The following is a 27,065-nucleotide window of genomic DNA, read 5'->3' as shown; positions in this document are numbered from 1 at the left end:
TGAGTACAGCTGTTTATGAACATCGACAATGTCATGCAACCAAAGCTCAGTTTACTGGAAATACTAACTACTAATTACTAATACTATATAGTTATACTTTGCGTTGACAGTCATCTTCAAACAAAATCAGGAGAGTCAAAACTTGTTTATCAATAGGCCGCCTATGGCTTGGTCAGAGTGTGTCATAAAAGCGGATTGTTAAGTCATAAAAGTGTTTTTATCATCTTTATCTGCTTTAATGTACTGAACGCTTTAGATACTTACAAAAACCTTCCTAATAGTGGGTGGAAGCCATATCGAAATCGGTTAGATCGGGAAGAATAAAAAAGTGACTGAATTGCCAATTTGTTTTAATTATACCTAAATTTGGATCATTTATAATTATATATATTATATAATTATAAATAATCCAAATTATTATAATATTTCAATATATATTATAATATTTCGTTTTATTTAGTTATTTATCTAGATTTATATTATATACAAATTAAGGTTTATTGTTCGTTGAACAAATTCAAAGTTTGCAAACGTATTTTTTTTTGTTGCCCTTGTAGGCAGACGAGCATACGGCCCACTTGATGGTGAGTGGTTACCGTCGGCCATGGACTTCATCAATGCCAGGGGCAGAACCAAGCCGCTGCCTACCGCTTAATACTCTCCACAAGCCTCGTTTGAAGAAGGACATATCATAGCGCTCGGGAAACATACCTACGTGTTTTGCCAAAGTGTATGTCACTTTAAAATTTTTAATTCTTCAAGATAAGCTGCAAGTTTGCTTAGAAATTCCATTACAATTATGCATCTTAACTGCCAGGCAGCGGATGCTTCATTCTTGTGTTCCAATTTGAATATTAGTTCGGGAAGAAAATGCCATCACAACGTGGGCCGGCAGATTGCAGTGTAGCAGTCGAACTCCGAGTGAGATCATCATCGAAAAAGAATCCGAACAGAGTGAGAGTAATGAGATGGAGCTATACTTTCTCAATCACCGATTGGCCAACTCATTCCACTTCCTATTGAGATCAGCAGACGTGCTTTATTCGTCCACTATGCTTAAATTGGGATAAAGCGTTGGTACGAAGCGTACAGGAGGAATTTTCAAACCATATTTTTTAATTTGTCAGCTCTTCGTTATACTCTCTAGTACTCCAACCTAATAGTCTTATTATGCGTCCAGTACTTTACTATAAATATTAATTAGTACGGATAGGTACAAATTTACATAAATCTCAAATAACATCTCTATAATGAACGAATCCGTTAATATTAAAGGAGATCAGGTTCATTAGCATATTCCTATTAAACATTCGAATTCAATTCGAGGACGTGTTAAGATCGGTTTTATTCAAATTGTAGACACAAAATGTGGTTCACAAATAAAGCGATCATGATTAAAGTATCGCTGTTGATATTAATACGTACGAATGCCGCACGTCTCTAGTTCCTCTAAGTTGGAGAGCGTTATTTTAAATAATCCTTTAAACATCAGTACGACCGCCCTGCATTCCAATATAATCAATAGTGGAGTTAACAGAAAAAACATTAGACGGGTTTGATACTTTCACGTTGTCCGGGCCGCATTTTAAATGCAGCGAGAGTAATGTTGCCATGCTGAGACCGCCCACTAGCCCTATTAAGGCTGTAAACTTTTGAGCTACATTAAATATATTTCATTTCTAAAATAAATCTATAAGTTTTTTTAAATAAATACAGTCTGTAGATAAATTATTATTTATAATATAAATTTCGGTATATTAAACAGCGAATATGTTTCAAACTATAATAAATTGTGTAGAAAATTTAGGTAGGTAGGCGGTAGACAGCGGCTTGGCTCTGCTCCTGGCATTGCTGAAGTCCATGGGCGACGGTAACCACTCACCATCAGGTGGGCCGTATGCTCGTCTGCCTACAAGGGCAATAAAAAAAAATTACAGACATGTTTAAATCTAGACGTACTCACAGTTAAATAGCAATTATAATAATAATATATTCTACTTGATATTATTATTGTTTGTAGTCGAAAAACTGCTTGTGAGTGCAAAAAGCGTGAGAACACGACATGTTCTCAATTTTATCGATGTGGGTGGCACACAGATAGCTGTATACACTTTAGTCCCTCTTATCCCACTGAACGTTTTCAATGACAGTTTATTTAAAGTTACAACGTCCCATCGTTTAAAATATTCCAATTAATTAAGCCTACGGCAATTGACGGTAGTCATTTGTTGAATGGAAATAACTTTTACATTTCTTATAAGTTTCATTCTTTTATTTTGAACTTGGCGTTACGAGGGCTTATTCATTCTTTACTTTTATTTTTAGAGAGGGCAATTGCTTTATTTGTACGAGTTTGTGTAAGTTAGTACATATAATATCAGTGAATGGAAATGAACACTGTAATGACAATCTTGTAAACAAAGTCGATTGGTTGTTGAAATAAAAAAATATTCTTAAATTCTACTAACGTTTCAAGATGTGTGATCGTATGAAAAATGTTTATATTTTATATTTATTTGCCTAACGACTTGTAATCTTAGAAAAGGGAAAAAAATCATTAACTTTGAGTTGGCCATTTTTAAATTTTAAGTTGAACAGCTCCATCTGTGTTTTCACTTTAATACTACAGCGAAACCACGATCTTGTAGAAAGGCAGTTGCAAAAATAGCGTTGCGTTGTATGTTTAGCTAAATACGTTGTCGAATAGTTGCTGACTTTTATGCGCAGATGGCGATTTTCACGGGCAAATAGATTAATAAGACATATTATTAGGCCGTCAGCGCAGAAGTGGCCTAATCCACAATTTTTTATAATCATGCTTATAATTATGTATATTGCAATTTATTTAAAATATAATAAATTTTAATGCAAATCCGGCCTGGCCTATCCATAGTTTCACCCGTAGATAAGTCAGATGGCTTTGTAAACATTATTTTTGCGCGTATTGTTTTTTGCCTACTCAAATTCTAATTCATGAAAACTTAATTGCTCCTCATTGCTCCATAATAACTATAGTAACTATAGTAATCTTAGGTCACTTTTGCGCTGACAGCCTCATAGAAGTTTTCTATTGAAGTAATATCTGTCTTGCGTATAAAAAACATAACTCACCTTAATTATTTTCTGTAATTGGACTAAGTTTTAATATGTAAATTTTGAAATGAGTTTTACGTAAAAAAAATACAAATGATGCCTTAGGTCGCGTGGTTAGAGACGGGTCGCCACAGCTGTTCCAGTCTGGTGCCGAGAAGCCGATTTACCGTAACACAAAAAAAAATGTTTAGATAAACCGACTTTCTAATAAACCTGCCCTTCTTACTTGTACATAATAAATCTTAAGAAGTTCTCCTCTTTAAAGCAGCTATTCTCAATCTTGACGTATTTTATTATAATTATTAAGGGACAGCTTAAATTTAATCTATAAAAGTTCACGCATCATTAACATTGAGCCCGCACAGGTTGGTAGTAGTATCCAGCTTGTCTGCAGATCTAGTGCGAAGCATTGGTGTGTTCTAATTTGGGGTTCTAAACGGGTGGGATGACCCATTATCCGTATCATTTTAGACTTCGAACTCATTTAAATGGAATAGCATTGGATTTTACGTCGTAATTACCGTCAGAATCATTAGCCGTTCAAAATTAAATATAAATATGTTTTCACAAAAGTACCTAAAACCATCAGCTATAAATAGTGTGACAAAAACTTTATCGTAGATATTCATTGTCTTGGAAGGTTCGAGAACCTCTGACTGACATTTTAATGTGGCCTAATAATCAGAAAACGAATAAAAAAGTTAGAAGGGTACCGGTGGGCTTTAGCATGGCTCTAGATTGATGCCTCCGTCGAGAAGTACTGTTCCTTAGGGCGCTCTTATCTCGGTCTTTTTCTCTTTTTGTCTTTAAATATTGCTTCTCGTAATAAGAGCTTGGACCGTTAAAAGCCGAGGAATGCATGATATAGTGAATGAACCCGAGAGGCCACGTGTTGTTTGTGACAGTAGATACTTATTCGAACGCTTTTGGAATTTGAGTTTTGTTTTAAGATATAATTTACTAGTTTAAGGAATGTAATCTTTATCTTTTAATTAATATCAATCATTGACGCTGTATTCATTTCACAGGTGACACGATTAAATAACAATTGAATATGAAAGTGATTAGGTCAGAGTTAGGTACCTACATTTAAAAAATAAACTAATATTGATTTATTGTCTCCGAAACTAGAATAGGAATTATAGGGTAGTAGTGCTTACTACTTTTAATTGTTTCCATTATCTTGGATTTTATATAATATTATTAGCCAGAAAACCATACAAAACTTTTGGTTTAACAAACTTTTGTCTGAAATAAGCTTTAGCTATTATTATAATATAATAGAGAGGTCACATTATTATTGTAATTCAATATACAATGAATTGTAGTACAGAAGTGATAACTTTGTAATCTTTATAGCACTCATAGATGTGTAGAAGTGTTCAGGATTAATGATTGCCGATCATCACCTTGTAGTTTCAATTAGCACCTACTTTGTTGAAAGCAAAACGGCTTACATAAACCACATGTGAATTGAAAGTGTTCATTGATTCTGTTGTTATGTTTTTGACAAAACAAATTCTAAAAAGCTTGATGACAAATTAATTTTAATTCTATTAATGCCCAATTCATAAAAGACATTTTATTTTATGCTTCTGTTTGAGTTTCATTTAAAAATTTCCAATCGATAGTTTGCTAATATATTTTTTTCGATTTCATCTTTTTTTCTCCTACCTAATCTTCCCTACCTTTCCCTTCCTACTTGGAAGCCTAAATAGCTATTTCTACTACAGGCGGACCGGTAGGTGAGCTCACGGGGCTCAAACCTGACGACGCGGCGACGTTGCTAACACGAACCCTAGCGGAAACGCGACGAAGGGTTCGACGAGTAAATTAACCCTCAGACGCAGCCCACTGAGTTTCTCGCCGGATCTTCTCAGTGGGGCGCGTTTCCGATCCGGTGATAGATTCTGCGAAGCACGGTTCTTGCTAAGGTTCGTGTTAGCAACGTCGTCAGGCTTGAGCCCCGTGAGCTCACCTACTAGTTAAGGTTACGCTGAAATAGCCTCTCAAGGCTCTCAGCTAGGCATGAAAAAAAATCTTAACCTGAGATCCAATTTGGTCAATAATACCACACCACAACAGTTAACCATAGCACAAAATACAACCGAAACAAATTAAAAGTTCAGCTGTTGATTATGGATGTAATTGACTTGATGGCTAACTTTTATCTAATTGGGAAATGTAATCCCAAAATTATCCAATAACATTTAATATGAAAAAATAACGTGACGGTACTAAAAAAATTCATTTTTATGTGAATAGTCCTGTCTGGACAGACGATTAAATCGCTTCGTTGGATTAGTACCTGAGCTCGCAGTCTGTACCTTGGTTTGATATTTGGGATTCTAGATCTGGGTGTACAAGTTGGTAAAGAAAACCATAATTTGGACCCATTGAGAATGAAACGTTTATTTTCTTTTATTTCTCATTTTACGTATTAATCTACATTTATGATGAAGGTTTATTTTTAATTTTACCAGTAATATATTACGTAAATTTCTATGATAGCGGTAAAATATTTGTACATGTCGAAAAATAATGCAATCTGGTTGCAGCGCCCACTACCGACTCAAATTATAAATCTAAGTCATCAATTTTTTGTTTATTTAAATGGGTTAAACACCAAAAAATCGTTCCAGCCGCTTCGGAGGAGTTTAGTGACAAGAACACTGAGAGATTTATGTGTAAAAATACATATTGGCAGTTTATTACTTTATACCTGAATTGAGCATTACAGCGTCGATCCGATCGAACCGATGTAAGAATTGAACATGTATTCGAATACTATGATAGGTTGCGTGCACACATCGCTTCCTATTCTTACGACGGCGGCAGTGAAACTCATGAAAAAACGTCCATGATCGGGGAAATATTGCCGCGAAAGTGATTTATTTATTCAACCGAATTTGCTACCAAACGCGTAATATGTTGCATATAATCGTTTTATGTAATGTTGGACGCTAACACAATAATATATTAGTTGATTCAACTAGGATTCAATGTGTCCTTGTAAGGTAATACAGAAAGTGTGATCCGACTACTTAATTATTATGTTACATTATGTAAGAAAGAAAATAATAGTCCAAATTTAAAAAAGCTGATTGATATCTGTTTTATTTGAAATCAGTTAAAAAATAAGGATTCGTTCATGATTGACATTGCGGTAATTTACTTTAAAATGTTATTCGAACTAGGCACCTAAATGGTTTAGGCACTCATTCTCGTAGGGCTTAAACGACCAAAACCGCTCTTACACGGGAGCTCTCTTCTTCGACGTCGCAAAAGCGTCCGACAAAGTCTGGCACAACAGTTTGATTTTCAAACTATTCAACATACGCGTGCCGGATAGTCTCGTGCTCACCATACGGGACTTCTTGTCAAACCGCTCTCTTCAATATCGAGATGAAGGAACCAGCTCCTCCCCGCGACTTCTCACGGCTGGAGTCCCGCAAGGCTCTGTCCTCTTGCCCCTCCTATTTATTTTATTCGTCAACGATATTCCCCGGTCGTTGCCGGCTCAGTTAGCTTTATTCGCCGACGACACGACTGTTTACTATTCGAGAAGAAACAAGTCCCTAGTCGCGAGGAAATTCAGAGTGCAGCGGTAGCCCTAGGACAGTGGTTCCAAAAATGGCATATAGACATCAACCCAGCGAAAAGTACTGCGATGCTATTTCAAAGTGGTCCTCCAAACAGATTCCCTCCCGGACTAGGAGGAGGGATCTCACACCCCCGATCACCCTCTTCGGCCAATTCATACCTTGGGCCAAGAAGATGAAGTACCTGGGTGTCACCCTGGATGCATCCATTACATTCCGCCCACATATAAAATCAGTCAGTGACCGTGATGCATTTATTCTCGTCAGACTCTACCACATGATCTGTAAGCGGAGTAAAATGTCCCTTCGGAACAAGGTGACACTTTACAAAACTTACATAAGGACCGTCATGATTTATGCGAGTGTGGTGTTCGCTCACGCGGCCCGCAGACACGTAGACACCTTCCAACCCCTACAATCCCGCTTTTGCAGGTTAGTCGCCGGAGCTTCGTGGTTCGTGAGGAACGTTGACCTACACGACGACCTTTGCCTCGAATCCCTCCGGAAACATATAAAGTCAGCGTCGGAACGGTACTTCAATAAGGCTATGCGTCATGATAATCGCCTTATCGTTGCCACCGCTGATTACTCCCCGAATCCTGATCACGCAGGAGCCAGTCACCGTCGACGCCCTAGACACGTCCTTACGGATCCATTAGATCCAATAACCCTTGCATTATACACCTTTAGCACTAACACTAGGAGTAGCCGTACTAACCTCGGTAGCCGTACCTAACCTAAGCATCAGCCTGCTGAGTTTCTCGCCGGATCTTCTCAGCGGGTCGCGATTCCGATCCGGTAGCAGATTCATTCGTGAGGCAGCTACTGTGGAGTTGTTAGGTCTCCTTTGGAGGCGCTCGGGCAGCTGTTAGCAAATCCCACCCCTCCTGGCTGAGCCTTTGCTCGCCCACCTGCCCTGGTAAAACTGAAAAGCCTCCGGGACACCGGTAAGCTCTCAAACATAAAAAATAATATGAAATATCGTTGTTTCATAAATTTAAAATCGCAACAGTAAATACGGTATGATTATAACAAATAACTCGTCAATCCTAATTTTGATAATAAATTCATACTTCGATCTCATAACTTGTGATGGCTAACTGGAGTCCCACTACGGCCACTACTTCATAATCTCATCATGTAAGTAGTGAGATCATTATTCAAAAAAAAATTACACAATCCAATTAAGTTTGTTTACATAATTTTGTTCAAATAGTGTTCAGAGTGGAAGCAATCCATTAAATGCGTTATTTATTCTTCTATATTCAGTTACATTAAGATTTCAGAGGCATATTAATCAAATAACCGAAAGTATAAATGGACAAACTTATTCATTGGTCTCTTCACTCCGTCCCCTTCGTCTACTTCTATACGATTTGAAAATTTTTATTCGATGTTTTCCAATGTTTGGGTTAGGTTGCACGTCGAACTCTTTGCCAAGTTCGACGAATACGGTTACCGGGGTCCCTACTCCTAGTGTTAGAGCTGAAGGCGTCTAATGCAAGGGTTGATCCTTAATACCTCTACCGCTAACTTACTGCATTCCGTTTACTAAATTAATATTGTGAATATTCATTATATTCAATATTTACAAACAAAAATGAATCTTATTACAAAGTTTTAGTTGTTAACTTTTTATGCAGTTCTCCTATATATGTATTTATGTATTATTTAATTTATAATATATACACAAGCATGGGAACACAAAAACGAACAAAGCCTGTAAATCTACAATAATTCATAGATAGATAATTCAATTATTGCTCGCGTTGGTAAAATTGTTATTCGTAATTTATCAAAATTGGCTCGTTTTGTTTTCGGTGCATAGTACCTAATAAATAAGATTTTTCGTTTTCTTTTTTCAAGTAAAGAGAAATTCCAATATGCGAAACTTATAATCAGAGGGATAGCGTTGCAAAGTGCAGTAAGTATGAGTCCACAGTAATGCATGACACACTTGGACGCATTCAGCTGTGAAAATGAATGTTATAAAACCAAGTGCATCGCGAATAATTATCATATGTGATTGAAGGCCAGTGCGGGTTCGTCTAATGTCTCGTAAAAGTGATTAAATAAACTATACCTATATATGAAAGTAGCTGCAGCACATATAATGGATTGGTTAAAGTTGGTCCGTATTCTGTTTTGTTCTGGAAGATTTTGTGTGCACGTGCTATTACTTAGTGTTAAGTGAATATATATATAATAATAAATAAAGTTTAACGTGTTTTTGTAGGCAGTTAAAACTACAAAACTGTGAAACTAATATATTTCTGTTAACCTTCTGTCACACTTATATCTTATCAAAAGAACATTAATTCTGCAAGAAATTTGTATTTTATGAGAAATAAACATTGTGTTTATTTCTTATATATCTTATATATATAAACAAAACTTACAGTATGCTTTGTTGTAAAAAAAAGCAATGTCATTACTATAAATAATAAACTGTAAGGAGCAGCTTCATTTACTTTAATTACACTTACAAACATTACATTATAACTAATTTAAAAAAAATCGTGGGTGCTCTTAAATAAGAGTTCTAAAGTGAATAGATATCGAAGGAGGATTTACTTAATAACCTTACTATAATAATACATCGTTTAACGAATTTATGGTGTAAATTTCTAAATTTTAAGACTAAAAAACACATACAATCAATATGCTTTATTGTTATTTGTTACAGTTTGTCCTTCTGGCTGTATCAGCAGTCATCACCGTTCAAGTTTCTGCAGAAGGACCAAAGTGAGTATTGAACATTAAATTTCTAAATAGTTATTACTAATCACAAATAAAACATAACTTTCACTAATTAAATTTTGGTAAAAAAAAACTTTATTGTTAAACAAAGAAACTAAGGGCCGTAGGGTACGTAAATTTACATAGAAATAAACTTTAGTTCTACTGCTGGCGAAACCATCAATGTTTAACACTGAACTGGATTCTACAATACTACGAAACATTTTGTATTTTATAATTTTAAAATACTAGTTACGAGGTTTTATGTCGTTAAGAACGTACGAACTAGCGAAAGTGTTTAATGTGCTCTGCGACGGAATCTGTGAACCAAAGTCAATGTCAATGTGCCGGCTATACAAATTGTTATGTACATATGACCGCTTCGCTCACCTAATTACCTGAACGTTGAACTGAAAACTAGCCAGGCGCGTAATCATTAGAAAGTGTCAGTGCACCTACAAGGAACCACACTCGTTGTCGTTACTTAATTTAGTGTAACTCGCGGTTGCGGTTATACACGCGCCGTTATCGGTTATGGAGACGTGCTCCTATGATATGGAGAGGCACTGTATTCGTAACAACGACGCCGCGATGTCGTGAGGGAAGACTTTATAGCGATGCGCTTCAATTTACGACATTTATACAACACAGCTACCAAACACTTGCAGTACAATATTCGTAATCAATTATTTTTTGTTCCAGAAAAAAGATTCGCATCCACTTACCGCAGAAGGTAAAGCATATTCATCATCATAAGAAGATTTACATAACCAACCACCCGTCCTCACAGTATGCGCCGGCATACATGCCAAGTGCCAAGGGCGCTGTAGCAGTGCCTACTAACATCGCCCTGCCTGCAGTAGCCAGCATCGTACCCCTAAACTCTGTCGAAATATATGAAGAGTCTCCGACACGAACGCCCGGAACGTCAGTTACTGCTTCAAAGCTTTTGCCTCTTTATCGCGCAAGAGGCTATTATGGACCCACACCAACGGACTGGGAAGATCAGGAATACGATTTGGTTGCTCCTCATGAAGCATCGGATTCTTCATATTTACCGACAGCTTTCGCAGAACCTCCGGGGCCTAGCATTGTACCTCATAATCATGCACCGAAGAAAGTTAAAGTTGTGAAGATAAACGAAACGCCACGAAAAAAGATTGTACGAAAAAACAAACCAAAGCGCTTAATTGTACGAGGTCGACCTCAACTAGAAGAGGAACATCCAGTATCTGTTTTTCATGAACAATTTTATTCTGAATTGGACGGGTCTGGTACCATAAGAAAAATAAAAAAACCACCAAGAGTTGAGAAAATTATTGACGGAGACACTGAGCACATTCACACATACAACGAGGAACATATTCATAAACTAGTATTAGATGACGACGCTAAAATATCTGGAATACACTCAGCAGGAGGTGTATCTTCCTTACCAGTACAGCATTCGCTTATTCCCTTAAGAAGCTCTCAACCGATTCTAACTTTTTCTCCAGATACTCTAACAGGATACACAGCAATAGGATCTATGGGAACTCCATCGCATTTAGAATATGCCGCTTATAACCCAAGAGATGTTACACATGATCATATATTCCACGACCATGGTGAAATACCTCCTGAACTAGATATAATACCGGATCCTTCATCGACTCCACTAAGAATTTCCCACGCCCATGAAGATATTAGAAACGGAGGGGTAAACAATAGAATCAAAAATAAATATATGCGTAAATACGGAAAGCCAACAACTACGCCATTTCCCGATTTGTCTTATGAAAACATGTATTCTTCAGTGAACAAGATTAAGAAACTAAAATTTCGACCGACTTCGCAATTTGATACTTCTTCCGAAAATGTACAAAACGATTTCCGTCCTATACCAGATTTTAATTTCAAAAACAAGAGAATAAAAAAAACCAAAAACTTAGTACCAGCCTTCGATTTTAATATCGATAAACATGTAAATGATTATGGCACATCACAAACAGGCATACAAGATCCATTTTCAGTCTCTTCAACAGTGATTCACAACTATAAACCAAAGACTTTAACAGGGCAAGGATTTCAAAAATTTGCAAATCCTTTACTTAATTTTAAGGACAATAGTTTCACAAGCAACTATGCATTCGATACTTCTGCATCATCATCGAACATAGTCACATCAGAAGATAAAAATATTAATGCACCGCGAACATTTTCGGCTAAAAGGGGTAAAAAGAAATCGATATCTACACAAAATATAAGTTTTGGCGGTTCCGGTCATCAAACAACGGTAGATCATTGGGATGATACTGATATAGCTTCCTTCCCTAACGAACAGTCCCCTAGTGGTAACGGAAATTATAATTTTGAACAAACACAACCTTTAGGCACTGTAACTCCTATGCCTTTCACAATAAAAGAATCATCCCCAATGCATTCTTACTATTCCGATATGGCAAGAAAAGCATTACATTCTCACAATTTATCCGTACCGCAAGCTTCAAACGATAATTTCCAGTATGTCGAAGCACCTGTCTCAACAACTACTCCGTATTTCTCTTTATTAGCAACAACAGCTGTACCTCCTGAAAAAAAAGATGTGGAAACCGTAGATACTGTAGCATTTGAACAATCTCAATATCAAGAGGCTAAAGCAAGACAACGAAGTAGTAATAAAGAAGATAATTCTAACGTTTCACATAACAGTCGACCAAGAAAAAGAATTCGGGCATTGAAATTGAATACATTGCCGGAAGAAAATAATAAAGAAAAAACAAATGTGGGAACCATTCGGTCAAAGTCGAATAAGCTGTCATATCTTCTAGAATCTCCGGCTACAACAAGTAAATTAAATTACGGTGATAAAATTTGATCGTGCATCTATTAGGCAATAAGTGTTCGTGATCTAATTTTATTTCAACCGAATTAATAGTGAGTAGCCTGTACATTTGTAGCCATTGATGTATGTATTACTTATTTATTGATAATTTAACAGTTTGAAGCTAAAGCAATTGATAAAACTATTTCAATTTGTGCTCGATTTAGATAAACCAATACCAAATTTATGCATTTGTGCGACAGTAAATAAATAAAATAAAAAAGGGATTAACTTGTTTCATTGTGTTAGAATTTATGAATTCGATACCGCGAACAATAGTTAATTTGAGTGTTACTTTCGGTGGGTTTTAATACATTCAAATTCAGATTTTGTAAAAAAACGCATGATTTCATGCAGTTTCAAGAAAATGATAGTCCATTTATCATCTACTAGAGGTAATGTATGAAGATCTAGAATATATGTATGATCCTTATATGTATTTAATATATGTAAATGACCGAGTATATTATCAGTTTACTGTTTTTTAAGCTAGAAAGAGAGAAATAATAAAGAATAAAATATTCATAATGTTAGACATTATTTTTTTAAACTTCAAACTTCTTGATTTATTTTTTAAGATATTAGAATTCGCTAATTTTTGACTGACAAAGACTGACTGATTTAGATTCAGTTTCTCCTTATTTTTGTTATTAATATTTTGAAATTTTTTTATGAAAAGCGGTTGGTAAGCACAGAAGAAAATTGCACAGAACAAAAGGTATGTAAATGGCCGACGTGAAATAAAAGTAAAAATCGAGATTATAAGATTAACAACATTTAGCTTCTTCTTTGCCACAAGCCGTGTCCCAGATATTGAGGGGCACGAGCCTTCTCTGTTGGACCTTCTGCTGACCACCGATCCGGCCGGATACAGTGTGGTGGTCGACGCTCCACTTGGATCGTCTGATCACTGCCTTATCCGAGCTGAGATATCAATCTCTGAGGTGGGTAGTTGTGTGTTGAAACGGAAATACTGTTTTTTGTGGAAATAGTGTAAAATAAAGGAAAATTACAATATAATTACTTATATGATTTATTCTATCAAGTAACTGCACCTACCAGCTGGAAAAGTGTTATCTTTACAATCAATCACTTCTGCACACTTCACTAAACTGTTACTATGAATCCACTTGAATCTTCACTGACTGAGATGTCAGAGCTGTTTAATGCACGTATGGCGAAGTTTGAAGCTCAGCTCAACAAGTCTTCAGAACCCTCAATCACATCATCAAGCTTGGCAACAGAATTTTCATCATTTCGGACATTTATTACTGAGGCACTCAATAACTTACAACAGCAAGTGGAGACGCTTGCTCGTATGCAGGACAATACAGAGACTCGCAGCCGTAGAAAAATGCTGATTATTCATGGAGTCACTGAGACTAAGGGTGAGCAAATTGAACAGGCACTATCTGATTTCATAAGCAGTCGTCTTGCTGTAGCTGAGTTTTCCACAACTGATATTAAACGATGTCACCGTATGAAACGATTGTCAGCATCTGATGGCCCTCGGCCCATCCTAGTAAAATTCCAAACATATGAAATGCGCAGTCAGGTTTGGTTTTCTAAAACAAAACTGAAGGGCACCGGCTTTACTGTTTCGGAGTTTCTGACGAAGGCGCGCCACGGCATTTTCATGGCTGCACGCAGTAGATTCGGCATGAAGAAGGTCTGGACCAAGGATGGCTGCGTCTACATTTTGGGAGAGGATGGCATCAAACATCGAGTCTTCACGCAGCGAGATCTTGATCGTCTGCAAAAGAACACTTCGGAAGCAATCCCAGAGGTTGATGCTGCTCCTAAACGCGCTGTTACAAAGCCGGCTGTAGTAAAGGTTAAACGCGCTGCTGCTAGAAAGTAACAGTGATAATTTTGTTTCCTGTACTCTTCATTCGTGTGCAAAACATGGGACAAAACGAAATTAGTTCTCCTTATTTCTCTCATTTATTTTGTTTTATGTTTTAATTGTTGTAGTATTAATCTGAAAACTACCTGTTTTTTATCTTACAAATAGTTTAAATATTTGTCGGTACATTAATTTTAAATAATTTTAATTTTAAATTTGGCTGAGTGACAGTGAACGATATTGAATTATTGACCGTTGCTTTACTAACTGTCAACTGTAAAAAGGCAAAAGGATCATCACCCATACAGAATAGATTCACGTAATAAAATTCTAAAGTCACACTTACTGAACAAAAGAATTATCTGAGGAATTTCATTATAATATTATCTTTTCACTGTTACCCATGCTTTTGGTTTGTATTTCTTTAATTTTAATGTTTCATTTCTTTCTTAATACTGTCTTCTTTTTTTTTTTTCTTTAGTATATACTTTTTAATGTTTTTTTTTTTAATTTTAATTTTTTTATTTAATTTTAATTTTTTTTTTTTTTTTTTTTTATCTTCGTTTTTGCCTGATATCTTTTTATTAATTTGATTGCATTAATTATTACGTTTGATTTAAATATTCTGTTTTGTATTTCAATTTCCACGTATTTTTTTATCTTTTGGCTTGTTTTGTCTCTGTTTTATTTAAATTAATATTTCATAGACACTTTCCCAGTTGGTGGGAGTTATTAGTATTATTAATTAGTGTATTTATTTATAATCATATTTATACATATTTTTTTTGTTTATTTATTTCTTTTTTAATTGTATATATATATTTGCTTATATGTTCAATTCAACAGATACAAGTGAATCTGAAACTTTTTATTCAGCTAACAGCGACGATAGCGATATTAGTGTGCCTTCTTTAGCAGAAACATTGTCTTCACGGTTCTCTGGTGTTCCTAGGAATTTTAATGTCGTTCATATCAATGCCCAGAGTATTGCGGCTCATTTCCCTGACATGCTTGCAAGTTTTGATTCTAAGAATATCCATGCTATACTTGTTTCAGAGTCTTGGCTTAAGCCATGTCTTCCTTCTACATCTTATACCATTCCTGGTTTTCAACTTTTTAGGAACGATCGTATTAATGGCGGTGGTGGTGGCGTTGCCATTTATATCCGTTCGTATTTTAATTGTGCAGTTGTTAATGTATCGGCACAGCCTACGCCGCCATATGCGGGCGAGCACTTATTTCTTGAAATAGAACTTCAACACACGAAGATGTTACTTGGTGTTTATTATTGTCCTTCGTCAAGTATAGATTTCTTTACTTCTTTTGAAACTCTGCTAGAAAATACAATGCCTTCATATACTCATACCATTATCATGGGTGACTTTAACACATGCCTACTTAAAAACAATTCTCGAACCACTTTATTTCGCTCGATGATCGAATCAGTAAACTTAACTGTTCTACCGTTGAACTCGACTCATCATTTTCCAAACTGTGCTCCTTCACTTCTTGATCTTATTTTCGTTTCTTCTCGTGACCACGTGGCTGACCATGGACAGTGTTCAGCTGACGCTTTCTCATACCATGATCTTATCTTCGTTTCATATAAAGTACGACCTCCCAAAGCAAAATCAAAAACTCTTCTGCTGCGCAGTTTTAATGGTATGGATCTTGAAAGTCTTCGAGAAGATGCTGGCAGCATTGACTGGACTGCTTTGACGTGCTCTACCTCAATCAATGAGAAAGTTGATCAGTTCAATGCCAAGCTAACTGATCTATATGACAAGTACGCACCCTTCCGACCAGTAAGAATTAAACATATGCCAGCGCCGTGGCTTACTGATGAAATTAAAAGTCTACTGACCAGGAAGGCAGCTGCTAAATTAAAATATAAAAAAAAACCAACCTCTGACAATAGTACAAATTATCACCGAATCCGCAATCACTGCAACAGAGTGTGTAGGGATGCACAACGCCAGCATATCCATAGTGCTATCGAAAATGGTGATCCAGCTAGAGTCTGGAAATTTCTTAAATCACTGGGGATTGGAAAATTACAACATGACTCTCATCTATCACATTCGAGTATTGATTTATTAAATCAACATTTCTGTGCGTCATCCCTTTATGACGGGACAATTAAATCTAATACATTAAATCACATTTTATCTCTTCCGATCCCAAATTGTTCTCCATTTGTTTTTAATCACCTAACGGCTTGTGATGTTAAGCGGAGCATATTATCCATAACTTCCAATGCTGTTGGAAGTGACTGTGTGGCCCGTAATATGATCCTTCCTATCCTAGACCAAATCCTTCCCATTATTTGTCATATCCTGAATGAATCATTATCTAGCGGCATCTTTCCAAAGGCTTGGAAAGAAGCACAGATTACACCACTGCCAAAAAAGCCGAATCCTACATCCTTTTCAGAATACCGTCCAATTTCCATTCTACCGTTTCTTTCAAAGGTTTTAGAACGCCTGATTCACAACCAGCTCAGTGAGTTTCTTACGAGAAACGAGCTTTTAAACCCTTATCAGTCCGGCTTTCGTCCTGGCCATAGCACGGTCACAGCCCTGGTGCATATTACGGATGCCATCAGATTTGGCATGGAGAGTGGGAAACTGACGGTGTTGGCATTGCTGGATTTCAGTAATGCTTTTGGCACCGTCGATTTCGACATACTTCTAGCCATCCTTAGCTCCATTAACATATCTCCAACCGTGGTTGATTGGTTTCGCAGTTACCTGTCTGGTCGCCGACAGCGTATTCACTGTGAGAATGCTTATTCTTCATGGTGTGAAACGCACGTAGGTGTACCGCAGGGTGGCGTTTTATCTCCTTTACTCTTTTCAATTTTTATAAATTCTATTTCTTTACAACTTACTTCTTCCTACCACCTGTACGCAGATGATCTACAGATATATACGCAATCTTCTTTACCAGAGCTGACCAACGCGATAAAGATCCTGAACAATGACTTATCGATATTGTCCCGTTGGAGTAAGTCTCATGGATTGAGGGTGAACCCGTCAAAGACACAGGTCATTGTTGTCGGTAGTTCAAGAATGTGTTCGAAAGTTACATGGTCGCAGCTTCCGGCTATTTTATTTGACGGCGCACAAATTCCTATCAGCGATACTGTGAAAAATTTGGGTATCTTAATTGATAAAAACCTTTCATGGAACGCACAAATAAAAGAGGTTAGCCGGAAGGTGTTTGCATCAGCTGGATCGTTGAGACGGTTACGAAATTTTCTTCCAACTGCCACTAAAACTGCGCTTGCACAGTCTTTACTTCTTCCAATTCTTGACTACGCTGATTCCAGCTATCCGGATCTAACCGAAACACAACTTGATAAACTTGAGCGGCTACAAAATTTCTGCATAAGATTCATATTTGGGTTACGGAAATATGATCATATATCTGAATTTCGCACTAAGCTCAAGTGGTTACCAATTCGCCTTCGCCGCAATACTCATGTCCTTTCATTACTATACTGTACTCTCTTTAACCCCCATACCCCTACATATCTCAAAGAACGTTTCGAGTTCCTAGGTGATACGCATAATTTTTCTCTGAGATCATCAGATAACCTGAGACTGAAAATGCCGGTGCATTCATCATCATTCTTTGACAATTCATTCACCGTCCAGGCGGTTCGATTGTGGAATGCTCTGCCGGATGCAGTGAGAAGTGCTCCAACTTTAAACTGTTTTAAAAGAATGGTGAAGGAACACTACTTATCTGCTTAGTGCTGTTTGTTGCATCATTATCATTTATAATTTCCATACTGTTGATTTATTGTTTGTGTGTAAGTATATTAGTATGTATTGTATGTAAGTATGTATATTGGTATATATTATATTATGTAAACGGTATATATTTGTTTATTATATGTATATATTTTCTATAATAATGTATTGTATATGGTACACCGCACCTGCTATATTTTTTATATTTTACAGAATTTCTGTAAATTAAATGGTTGTCTGGAAGAGATCGCTTTTAGCGATAAGACCGCCTATTGTACATATGTGCTTTTTGACTGTTTGTTTATTTAAAATGTAAATTGTGTTGGTGTGCAATAAAGTGTATTCTCTCTCTCTCTCTCTCTCTCGTCCTGGTCGTCGAACGACGACCGGGTATCGAAGGGTTTGGCGGTATATGTCAGCAGATTGGGATGGATTGCGTGAATTTTACGCATCCTACCCATGGGGGCGGCTCTGCTTTTCCTCTGGTGATCCTGACGTCTGTGCGGACCGATTTAAAAACGTGGTGCTTCGGGGGTAGGAATTGTTCATTCCTTCTTCCAAGGTGCCCGTCGGGGGTCGCAGTAGACCCTGGTACAACAATGCCAGTCGGGACGCTGCATGCCTCAAGCGGTTCGCATACGTGGCATGGAATGATGCCAGGAGACGTCGGGATCCTAATACCTCAGAGGAAAGGCGGAAATTTAACGCCGCTTCTAGGTCCTATAAGAGGGCTATTGCCTAGGCGAAGTCAGAGCATGTTGCCAGAATTGGCGAGCGACTGAAGAGCTATCCCGCCGGGAGCCGTGCTTTCTGGTCGCTCGCTAAGGCTGCAGAAGGTAACTTCTGCAGGTCTAGTCTCCCACCACTACGCAAGTCCGATGACAGTCTGGCCCATAGTGCGAAAGAGAAGGCTGACCTTCTGGTCAAACTCTTCGCCTCGAACTCGGCCGTGGACGACGGGGGTGCCACACCACCGAACATCCCCCGGGGTAATAGCTCCCTGCCTGAGATCTGCTTCACGCAGTGTGCAGTCAGGCGGGAGCTCCGACTCCTGTACGTCCATAAGTCGAGTGGGCCAGACGGCATCCCTGCAGTGGTTCTGAAAACGTGCGCCCCTGAGCTGACGCCTGCGCTAACGCGTTTGTATCGCCTCTCTTATTGCACTAACAGGGTTCCGTCTTCATGGAAGACTGCCCACGTCCACCCTAACCCCAAGAAGGGTGACCGGTCGGACCCATCGAGTTATAGGCCTATCGCGATAACTTCCTTGCTTTCCAAGGTGATGGAGCGAGTAATAAATATACAACTCCTGAAGTATCTGGAGGATCGCCAGCTGATCAGTGACCGACAGTACGGTTTCCGTCACGGTCGCTCAGCTGGCGATCTTCTTGTATACCTTACTCACAGGTGGGCTGAAGCCTTGGAGAGCAAGGGCGAGGCTCTTGCTGTGAGCCTTGATATCGCGAAGGCCTTCGACAGGATCTGGCATAGGGCACTTCTATCGAAGTTACCATCTTACGGAATCCCCGAGGGTATCCGCAAGTGGATCGCTAGCTTCTTGGATGGGCAGAGCATCATGGTCGTTGTAGACGGTGGCGTTCCGCAAGGTTCGGTGCTCTCCCCCACGCTTTTCATCCTGTATATCAATGACATGCTGTCTATTGATAGCATGTATTGCTATGCGGATGACAGCACGGGGGATGCACGATATATCGGCCATCAGAGTCTCTCTCGGAGCATGGTGCAAGAGAGACGGTCAAAACCTGTGTCTGAAGTGGTGAACTCTCTGGGGCGGGTCTCCGAATGGGGTGAATTGAACTTGGTTCAATTCAACCCGATAAAGACACAAGTTTGCGCGTTCACTGCGAAGAAGGACCCCTTTGTCATGGCGCCGCAATTCCAAGGAGTATCCCTGCAACCTTCCGAGAGTATCGGGATACTTGGGGTCGACATTTCGAGCGATGTCTAATTTCGGAGTCATTTGGAATGCAAAGCCAAGTTGGCGTCCAAAATGCTGGGAGTCCTCAACAAAGCGAAGCGGTACTTCACGCCTGGACAAAGACTTTTGCTCTATAAAGCACAAGTCCGGCCTCGCGTGGAGTACTGCTCCCATCTCTGGGCCGGGGCTCCCAAATACCAACTTCTTCCATTTGACTCCATACAGAAGAGAGCCGTTCGGATTGTCGATAATCCCATTCTCACGGATCGTTTGGAGCCTCTGGGTCTGCGGAGGGACTTCGGTTCCCTCTGTATTTTGTACCGCATGTTCCATAGGGAGTGCTCTGAGGAATTGTTCGAGATGATACCAACGTCTCGTTTTTACCATCGCACCGCCCGCCACCGGAGTAGAGTTCATCCATACTACCTGGAGCCACTGCGGTCATCCACAGTGCGTTTCCAGAGATCTTTTTTGCCACGTACCATCCGGCTATGGGATGAGCTCCCCTCCACGGTGTTTCCCGAGCGCTATGATATGTCCTTCTTCAAACGAGGCTTGTGGAGAGTATTAAGCGGTAGGCAGCGGCTTGGCTCTGCCCTTGGCATTGCTGAAGTCCATGGGTGACGGTAACCACTCACCATCAGGTGGGCCGTATGCTCGTCTGCCTACAAAAGGCGATAAAAAAAAAAACGCCTGCCTGCTTGAATTTACGCCTCTTTGACAATAGTGGACTTGGGATTTATTATATATTCTTATTGTTGTATTGATTATCCTGCAAATATCATTATATTATTATTATTCATTACGAAGAGCCACGGCATAATTACTTACGAAAAGTTACAGGATAATAAAGGCTCGTCGTCGTCGTCTCCTTCTTTCCTCTCTGGAGGCGCCGGAGTCCGGACATAGCCCGGCCCGTTACCTCCCTCGACCGGGTATCCGTAAATGGATTCCCCAGCGTTTAAACAAAAAGGATAATAAAGGCACAGGAGCTGAAATTTGTCTACCAAATGTTACCCACTGAGGAGAGTTCACACTGTGATGTCTGTACGAACTCCCCTCAGAAATTTCATATAGACAACACAACGTGAAATTGGTCGACCATTTTATGATGTTGCTGTTTTAATTTGTGATTGGACTGTTGTAGCAAAAGTTTATCATGTTTAGTTGACATGATTCATCATGGTGATAATAATAGATTCCACTAACAAAACTACTACCAAATGTTCGTTAACAAACTCAAGTAAAGTATTTATAATTTACGATAAGGCGCTTTAATAATTGTCACGGCGCGAAGCCGCGGTATGGATTTAAAGCCGGCTCCACATTCGCGGCGCGAATGTCCGCGAAGGGCGCGAACCGCGATTGTGGATGGTTTCGCGACTTCGCGGTGTTCCCCGTCCGGTGGCGGTTTTTTGGGCCGCGACAAAGGGCCTGCGAAGCGCGAACGCGAAGACATCCACACTCGGGTATGTTCGCAGCTGTGTACGAGATGCAGTGACAAGCGGACGTCATGAGTATAGAATGGAGTAACGATCGGCAACTAACGTTCCTTGAATGTTATCAAGTTGAGCCCGTGCTTTGGCAAACTCAAGATGGAGATCATAAAAACAAAAATAAAGTACATGATGCATGGCTGAGAACTAGTGTAATCATGGAAATTCCTGTGCCATATTTAAAGAAGGAAAAGGATTCCTTAATGTTCAGCTACAGAATATATAGAAAAAAGTTAAGGATTCTTGCGTTGGATTTGTATCGTCCACCACCTTCTTCTCCTCTATTTATTTTTTTATTTGTTTTTTTTTGATTATATAAACGCATAATTGTAACACGCTAAGGCGCACAATGTCAGAGCAGCAGCAACTTCAACGTCTATTTCAGTCAAATGCGCGAACGTAAATGCCGAAGATTGCATGTATAGAGGGGCTATGTTTTTCACGTCGTGTTCATGCGCGAACCGCGGCCGTGATTCGCGGCTGTGGTTCGCGGGCGAATGTAGAGCCCGTATAATATAATCTAAAACATCATGCGATCACCATTCACCTTAACATTTGAAAATCAGTCACTCAAAGTAAATAAAACTATTATATATATATTATAACATTTACTCAATAAAAACAACAATTTAATAACTTAGATTTAAATCTATTTACAAATACCTAGTGGTTGTACTATTAAGGCTGAACGAAGAATATACGTCCTTATGAATTAGAAAATAGAAAAACTATGACTTAGTTGACTGCCTTATCTCTACGTAGGCTTACTTTTTTTTATGATAAGGCCCCCCTCCATGGCCTGCGGCTATTGCGTTCGTATAGCTGTCACCCCCAAAACTGCCATGACTGTGTCCACCTCCGACATTAGATAAGCTGTAACCTCCTCCGAAACCTCCGCCGTGACCGCCTCCTCCTCCAAGACTGTAACTATCTCCTCCATGGCCTCCGAAGTCACTACCATGACCACCTCCACCTCCTCCTCCTCCAAGGCTATAACTATCTCCTCCATGGCTATCGAAACTACCACCGTGACCATCTCCTCCTCCTCCTCCTCCTAAGATACTGTAGCTGTCTCCTCCGTGATCTCCAAAACCACCGCCATGACCACCGCCCCCGCCTCCTCCGAGGCTATAGCTATCGCCTCCGTGTCCTCCGGCGCTATAGGAGTCAAAGCTGGCTATTGTGGAGTAACTGTCGTGACCTCCACCTCCATGACCGCCAAAACCACCACCAGATCCAACGCCTATACCGGATCCGTGACTGTCATGTCCTCCGCTACTGCCATAGCTGTCATGACCACTTGATGAAAAACCACCAGCAGCGTGACTACCCCCGAAACTTTCAACGCCGTGGTCGAGCCCTCCGAATCCACCACTGTGTCCACCTCCATGGCCACCCTCAAATCCACCTCCATGTCCGCCGCCAAATCCACCACCATGACCTCCGCCGAATCCACCGCCATGACCGCCTCCAAATCCACCGTCATGACCGCCTCCGAATCCACCGCCATGACCACCGCCGAATCCACCGCCGTGAGCGCCTCCGAATCCGCCGCCATGACCGTCTCCGAATCCACCGCCATGACCGCCTTCGAATCCACCGCCATGACCGCCTTCGAATCCACCGCCATGACCACCGCCGAATCCACCACCCAATCCACCACTATGACCGCCGCCGTGACCGCCGCCGAACCCACCGCCATGACCGCCGCCAAATCCACCGCCATGACCGCCGCCGAAACCACCGCCATGACCGTCGCCAAATCCATCATCATGACCGCCACTGATGGCGATTAACTCATGACCTCCGCTGAATCCTCCATGACCCCCGCCAATTCCACTCCCGTGACCCCCGCTGAAACTGCCACCATGCCCGCCTAAGTCATAGCCGCCTCCGAGATCATTAGTCGTACTATGTCCGATATCGTGTCCACCAAGTTCTAGTCCTCCGTGTCCACCAAGATCTAATCCACCGTGACCACCTAAGTCTAGTCCTCCATGTCCGCCAAAGTCGTGACCTCCGTGTCCGCCTCCGCCACCACCACCGCCGTAGCCTCCGGATCCACCTCCATGGCCGCCGGATCCACCTCCATGGCCGCCGAATCCACCGTGACCTTTTATATGATCAACAAATCCACCGTGTAAATGTTCTGCAAATCCACCTCCATGTCCACCTCCGTAGCCTCCCCCGCCGCCTCCACTTCCGTGTTCTTCATGATGTTCATGAACTACTACTTCTTTTGAAGAATGATGTGGTTCAGGAATATGGACTCGGATGTGCACACTGTAACAAAAGCAACACGATTAAAAGCATGCCACACAACTACAAATTTCCTTCAGCATATAAAGTGTACGAAACATCAGATCGCAAAGCTTATTATTTATCAGAGAAAACAAAATACGAAGTTGAAAACACTTATTTTAAAGACAATAGGTCGATTTTCACCATTTACCGCAACGAATAGGTGCGTGAGAACTGAGAATCTCTTATGAAAAGAAATCTTAAGCAAATTACTTTATCCGGTATGTACCTATCGTTTTGTGGTGGCACTTTGTAGTTGAACAATTTATAGACTTTAAATACGCGATAACAACAAAACTCACGTACACATATTATAAATACGGAGGAACATAATGTTATACTAACTGTTCAGTTCCGAAAGTCGCGAAGCAGACGCCAACGCAAGTCAGTAGAAAGCAACTCAGCTGGAACAACAACGATGAAAATATGTTTAATTACTAAAAAAACACAAACTCTTGGATCCAAGTAAGCTTCCTTATGTACTCATTGTTGCGCAAAAATTGAAAGTTGCTGTACAGCTCTGGCCCAAAAAGGGCCTCTTGTTTTTAAGACATAGAACACGTAAATAGACCCCACACGCTATAAGCACAAGCAAGTTCGGTTATATAATTTTATCGGTCATTCCTTACTCAGAACTTAATCGTTCTGAGAGCCGGAACTTTCACTGAAGCTTAACCGAAAACGTGAAAAGAGCTCAAAATGTTTACATTTTTTTTTAAATGATCCATTATCTTATTGAATGTAGGTTACTAATGTCTTTAAAATATTGAACTTTACTTCGTTAAAAACGGCATATCATTTTGTATTACAGAAGTCTGTTATATAAGTGTATGTCAGAGGTCACTGAACAAAATAATAATTTTAAACCGAGTAGATTAACTTCCTGAAATAGAAACATTTTAAAATCGTTATCATCTAATGTAGGTTACATAGCGTTAAATGTTAGTACTCCGAAATGAATTCGCTCTCTCGCGTAATGTGGAGTTACTCATTAGTGCATTACTCACGGCTAAGCGAAAAGCCATGATGCGTGGGGAGTGAAGGTGCTCCGAGTTTGTGGCTTCCTATGCAACACTCAGTACAAGCGACTTCACGAATCTACTTCTTATGACGATCTGCAAAGGCACCAGCCATTTTATATGACAGTGAATGTCCATCCCCTACTCCCGCCTTTAAAAACACTGTGACTAAAATCTTAATATTCTACAATTTAATGTTGACCAAAAAAAATATGTAGGAAAATAAAAATCACGTTTATAATATTACTAGCAAAATACCTGTTTCTTGTGAGTATTTTTTTTTATCTGTTTATTACGTACAAAGCCTATTCAGTAAGTTAACAAATTATTACTATTTCTGCATTTGTATTACCAGTTCCGTAAACGACTCTTTAAAAACACAAATCGTATGAACGCTTTTACTGACAGCAATGTTTAGAATAGTTCTATTATTATTTGTTCTTATGTTATTCTTATGTAATATAGGTGTTTAAATTATAAAAAATTTATCACGTAAATAATCAACCAAGTTAATTATAACGAGTAAGTAAGAAAGAGTACGGTAAGTATCAAAAGTTAAATTATGGCAAAATTAAATACATACGAGAATTTGGTAAATAAAAAAAACAGACTACCGGAATTTCATTATGTGTAAAAATTAATTAAGTCATAAAACTATCACTTTCATTTAGTCTATAATATAAGTATAGAGTCTAATATACCTACTTTGTTTTTTGTTAAGTAAAATATATTTCTTGCATTTCTGGTGTTGTGTAAAATTTCTGTTTGTGCATTCTGTCACTTGTCTGTACTTTTAAGAATGACATCGTGATCACCTCAAATATAATATAAATGAAAATTTGGATTTAATGATTAAGTTCTCCAGGCCTGTACATTCCATATTATTCCAGAAAATATATTTAATTATTATTATTTGCAATAATATTGGTTTTAGGATAGGTTTTAGGATATTATAATAAAAACAATTCTCCACCTATTCTTCGAGAAGGGTTCAAGGAAGCAATTTCAAACCAAATGTAAATTATTAGTTCATTCATATTATTCGCAAGTTGTTCTTCGTAATAAATCAAACTGGTCGAGTCCAGTCTGTTATGCAATTATAGACATAACTGTCTCTGTGTCTCACAGTTTCACCGATTTAATATTTAAAATTTGAATGAAAATTAAAATTTTGATCTGTTCAATAGTCTTCTCAATGTTTATTTATCACGTAATTGATTGCACTTCATTAAATGCATCTAATAAGTTTAAAAAAAAATTACTATAAGCTCATCACTAGGCAGCGGCTTGACTTCGCCCTAGGAATTATTTTTAATGTCCCTGAGCGACGGCGACTACTTACCATCAGGTGCGCCGTATGCTCGTCTACTTACAAAGGACATTAAAAAGTAAAAGAAGTTTCGTGAAAATAAATCAAACGGTGGTTTAAGGATCTTCAAACACAGCCTGCTCGAATGAGCTCTTCCTAGGGCTCAGACACGGACTGTTGAACGATAGAGGATTTTAGTCAATACAACTTCAAAATGTATTTGCTAACGCCCTCAAGGCGGGAAAGGTTGCTTAGCGATTTTACGACCAACCCGACCCAAAAAAGGCAAACAAAAAAAAATCAAATTAATAATCTGTGGTCAGGTTCACTCAATCGTATATTTTCCTTAATTAAACATTTTCAATCTATCAATGTAACACGTCTGTCAAACACAGTATTTACAGAACATAGAAAAAAACCAAAACAATCAGACCAATTATTACTACATATATTTATTTCTTGGTCACAGAAGAAGATTTTACAGATTTCGTTTTTTCTTGACATTCAATGCTGACGCTAACGATCACGTTAGGTGTTAAATCAAACAAAGTCATTGATAATTTAGTATTTTCTCACGTTCTTATCCTGAAGCTTGTTTATGTGCAGTGTACAAGCTCGCGTTTCTATTGTCATTGAATTCTATTGTCATTTCTTCATTGACAGATATATGGATGTTACATACTTCGCTTACCGACCAGTCAATTTCTAATATTTAAAGAATATTCGATTAACGTCCACCGTGAAGTTTGTCTTTGTCTAGATTTAACAAATTCGTAATACATTCTCGGTCAGAGAACTAAGGGAATCTGTGCTAGTAAGAATAATTCGGGTTCAAGACTCAAGATCAAAGATACACTTGTATACTGGTACACTTAATTTGTATAACTTGAGAGTGAATATCGAGAGAAGAAACTGAACTGAAGTCGTCGTGGCCTAAAGAATAAGACATCCGGTGCATTCGTGTGTAGCGATGCACCGGTGTTCGAATGCCGCAGGCGGGTACCAATTTTTCTAATGAAATACGTACTCAAAAAATGTTCACGATTGACTTCCACGGTGAAGGAATAACATCGTGTAATAAAAATCAAACCCGCAGAATT

General features: G+C 38.9%; 2 protein-coding genes across 2 annotated transcripts; one reads left to right on the top strand and one right to left on the bottom strand.

The window, feature by feature from the left end:
• Positions 1–8,710: 8,710 nt before the first annotated feature.
• On the top strand, positions 8,711–12,524 carry LOC101735522 (uncharacterized). Its single transcript, XM_021350417.3, has 3 exons — positions 8,711–8,826; positions 9,382–9,440; positions 10,137–12,524. Exons 1-3 carry the CDS (start codon positions 8,785–8,787, stop codon positions 12,289–12,291), a joined length of 2,256 nt encoding a protein of 751 aa, XP_021206092.1. The 5' UTR covers positions 8,711–8,784; the 3' UTR covers positions 12,292–12,524.
• A 9,407-nt stretch (positions 12,525–21,931) lies between these two features.
• On the bottom strand, positions 21,932–24,741 carry LOC101741824 (uncharacterized). Its single transcript, XM_038014101.2, has 3 exons — positions 24,645–24,741; positions 23,983–24,041; positions 21,932–23,619 (listed from the first exon to the last, which is right to left on the bottom strand). Exons 1-3 carry the CDS (start codon positions 24,660–24,662, stop codon positions 22,101–22,103), a joined length of 1,596 nt encoding a protein of 531 aa, XP_037870029.1. The 5' UTR covers positions 24,663–24,741; the 3' UTR covers positions 21,932–22,100.
• Between the last annotated feature and the right edge of the window lie 2,324 nt (positions 24,742–27,065).

This window comes from Bombyx mori, chromosome 1 (genome assembly GCF_030269925.1).
Source record: "Bombyx mori chromosome 1, ASM3026992v2".
NCBI classification, from domain to species: domain Eukaryota; kingdom Metazoa; phylum Arthropoda; class Insecta; order Lepidoptera; family Bombycidae; genus Bombyx; species Bombyx mori.
This window is presented reverse-complemented; position numbering and strand designations above follow the sequence as displayed.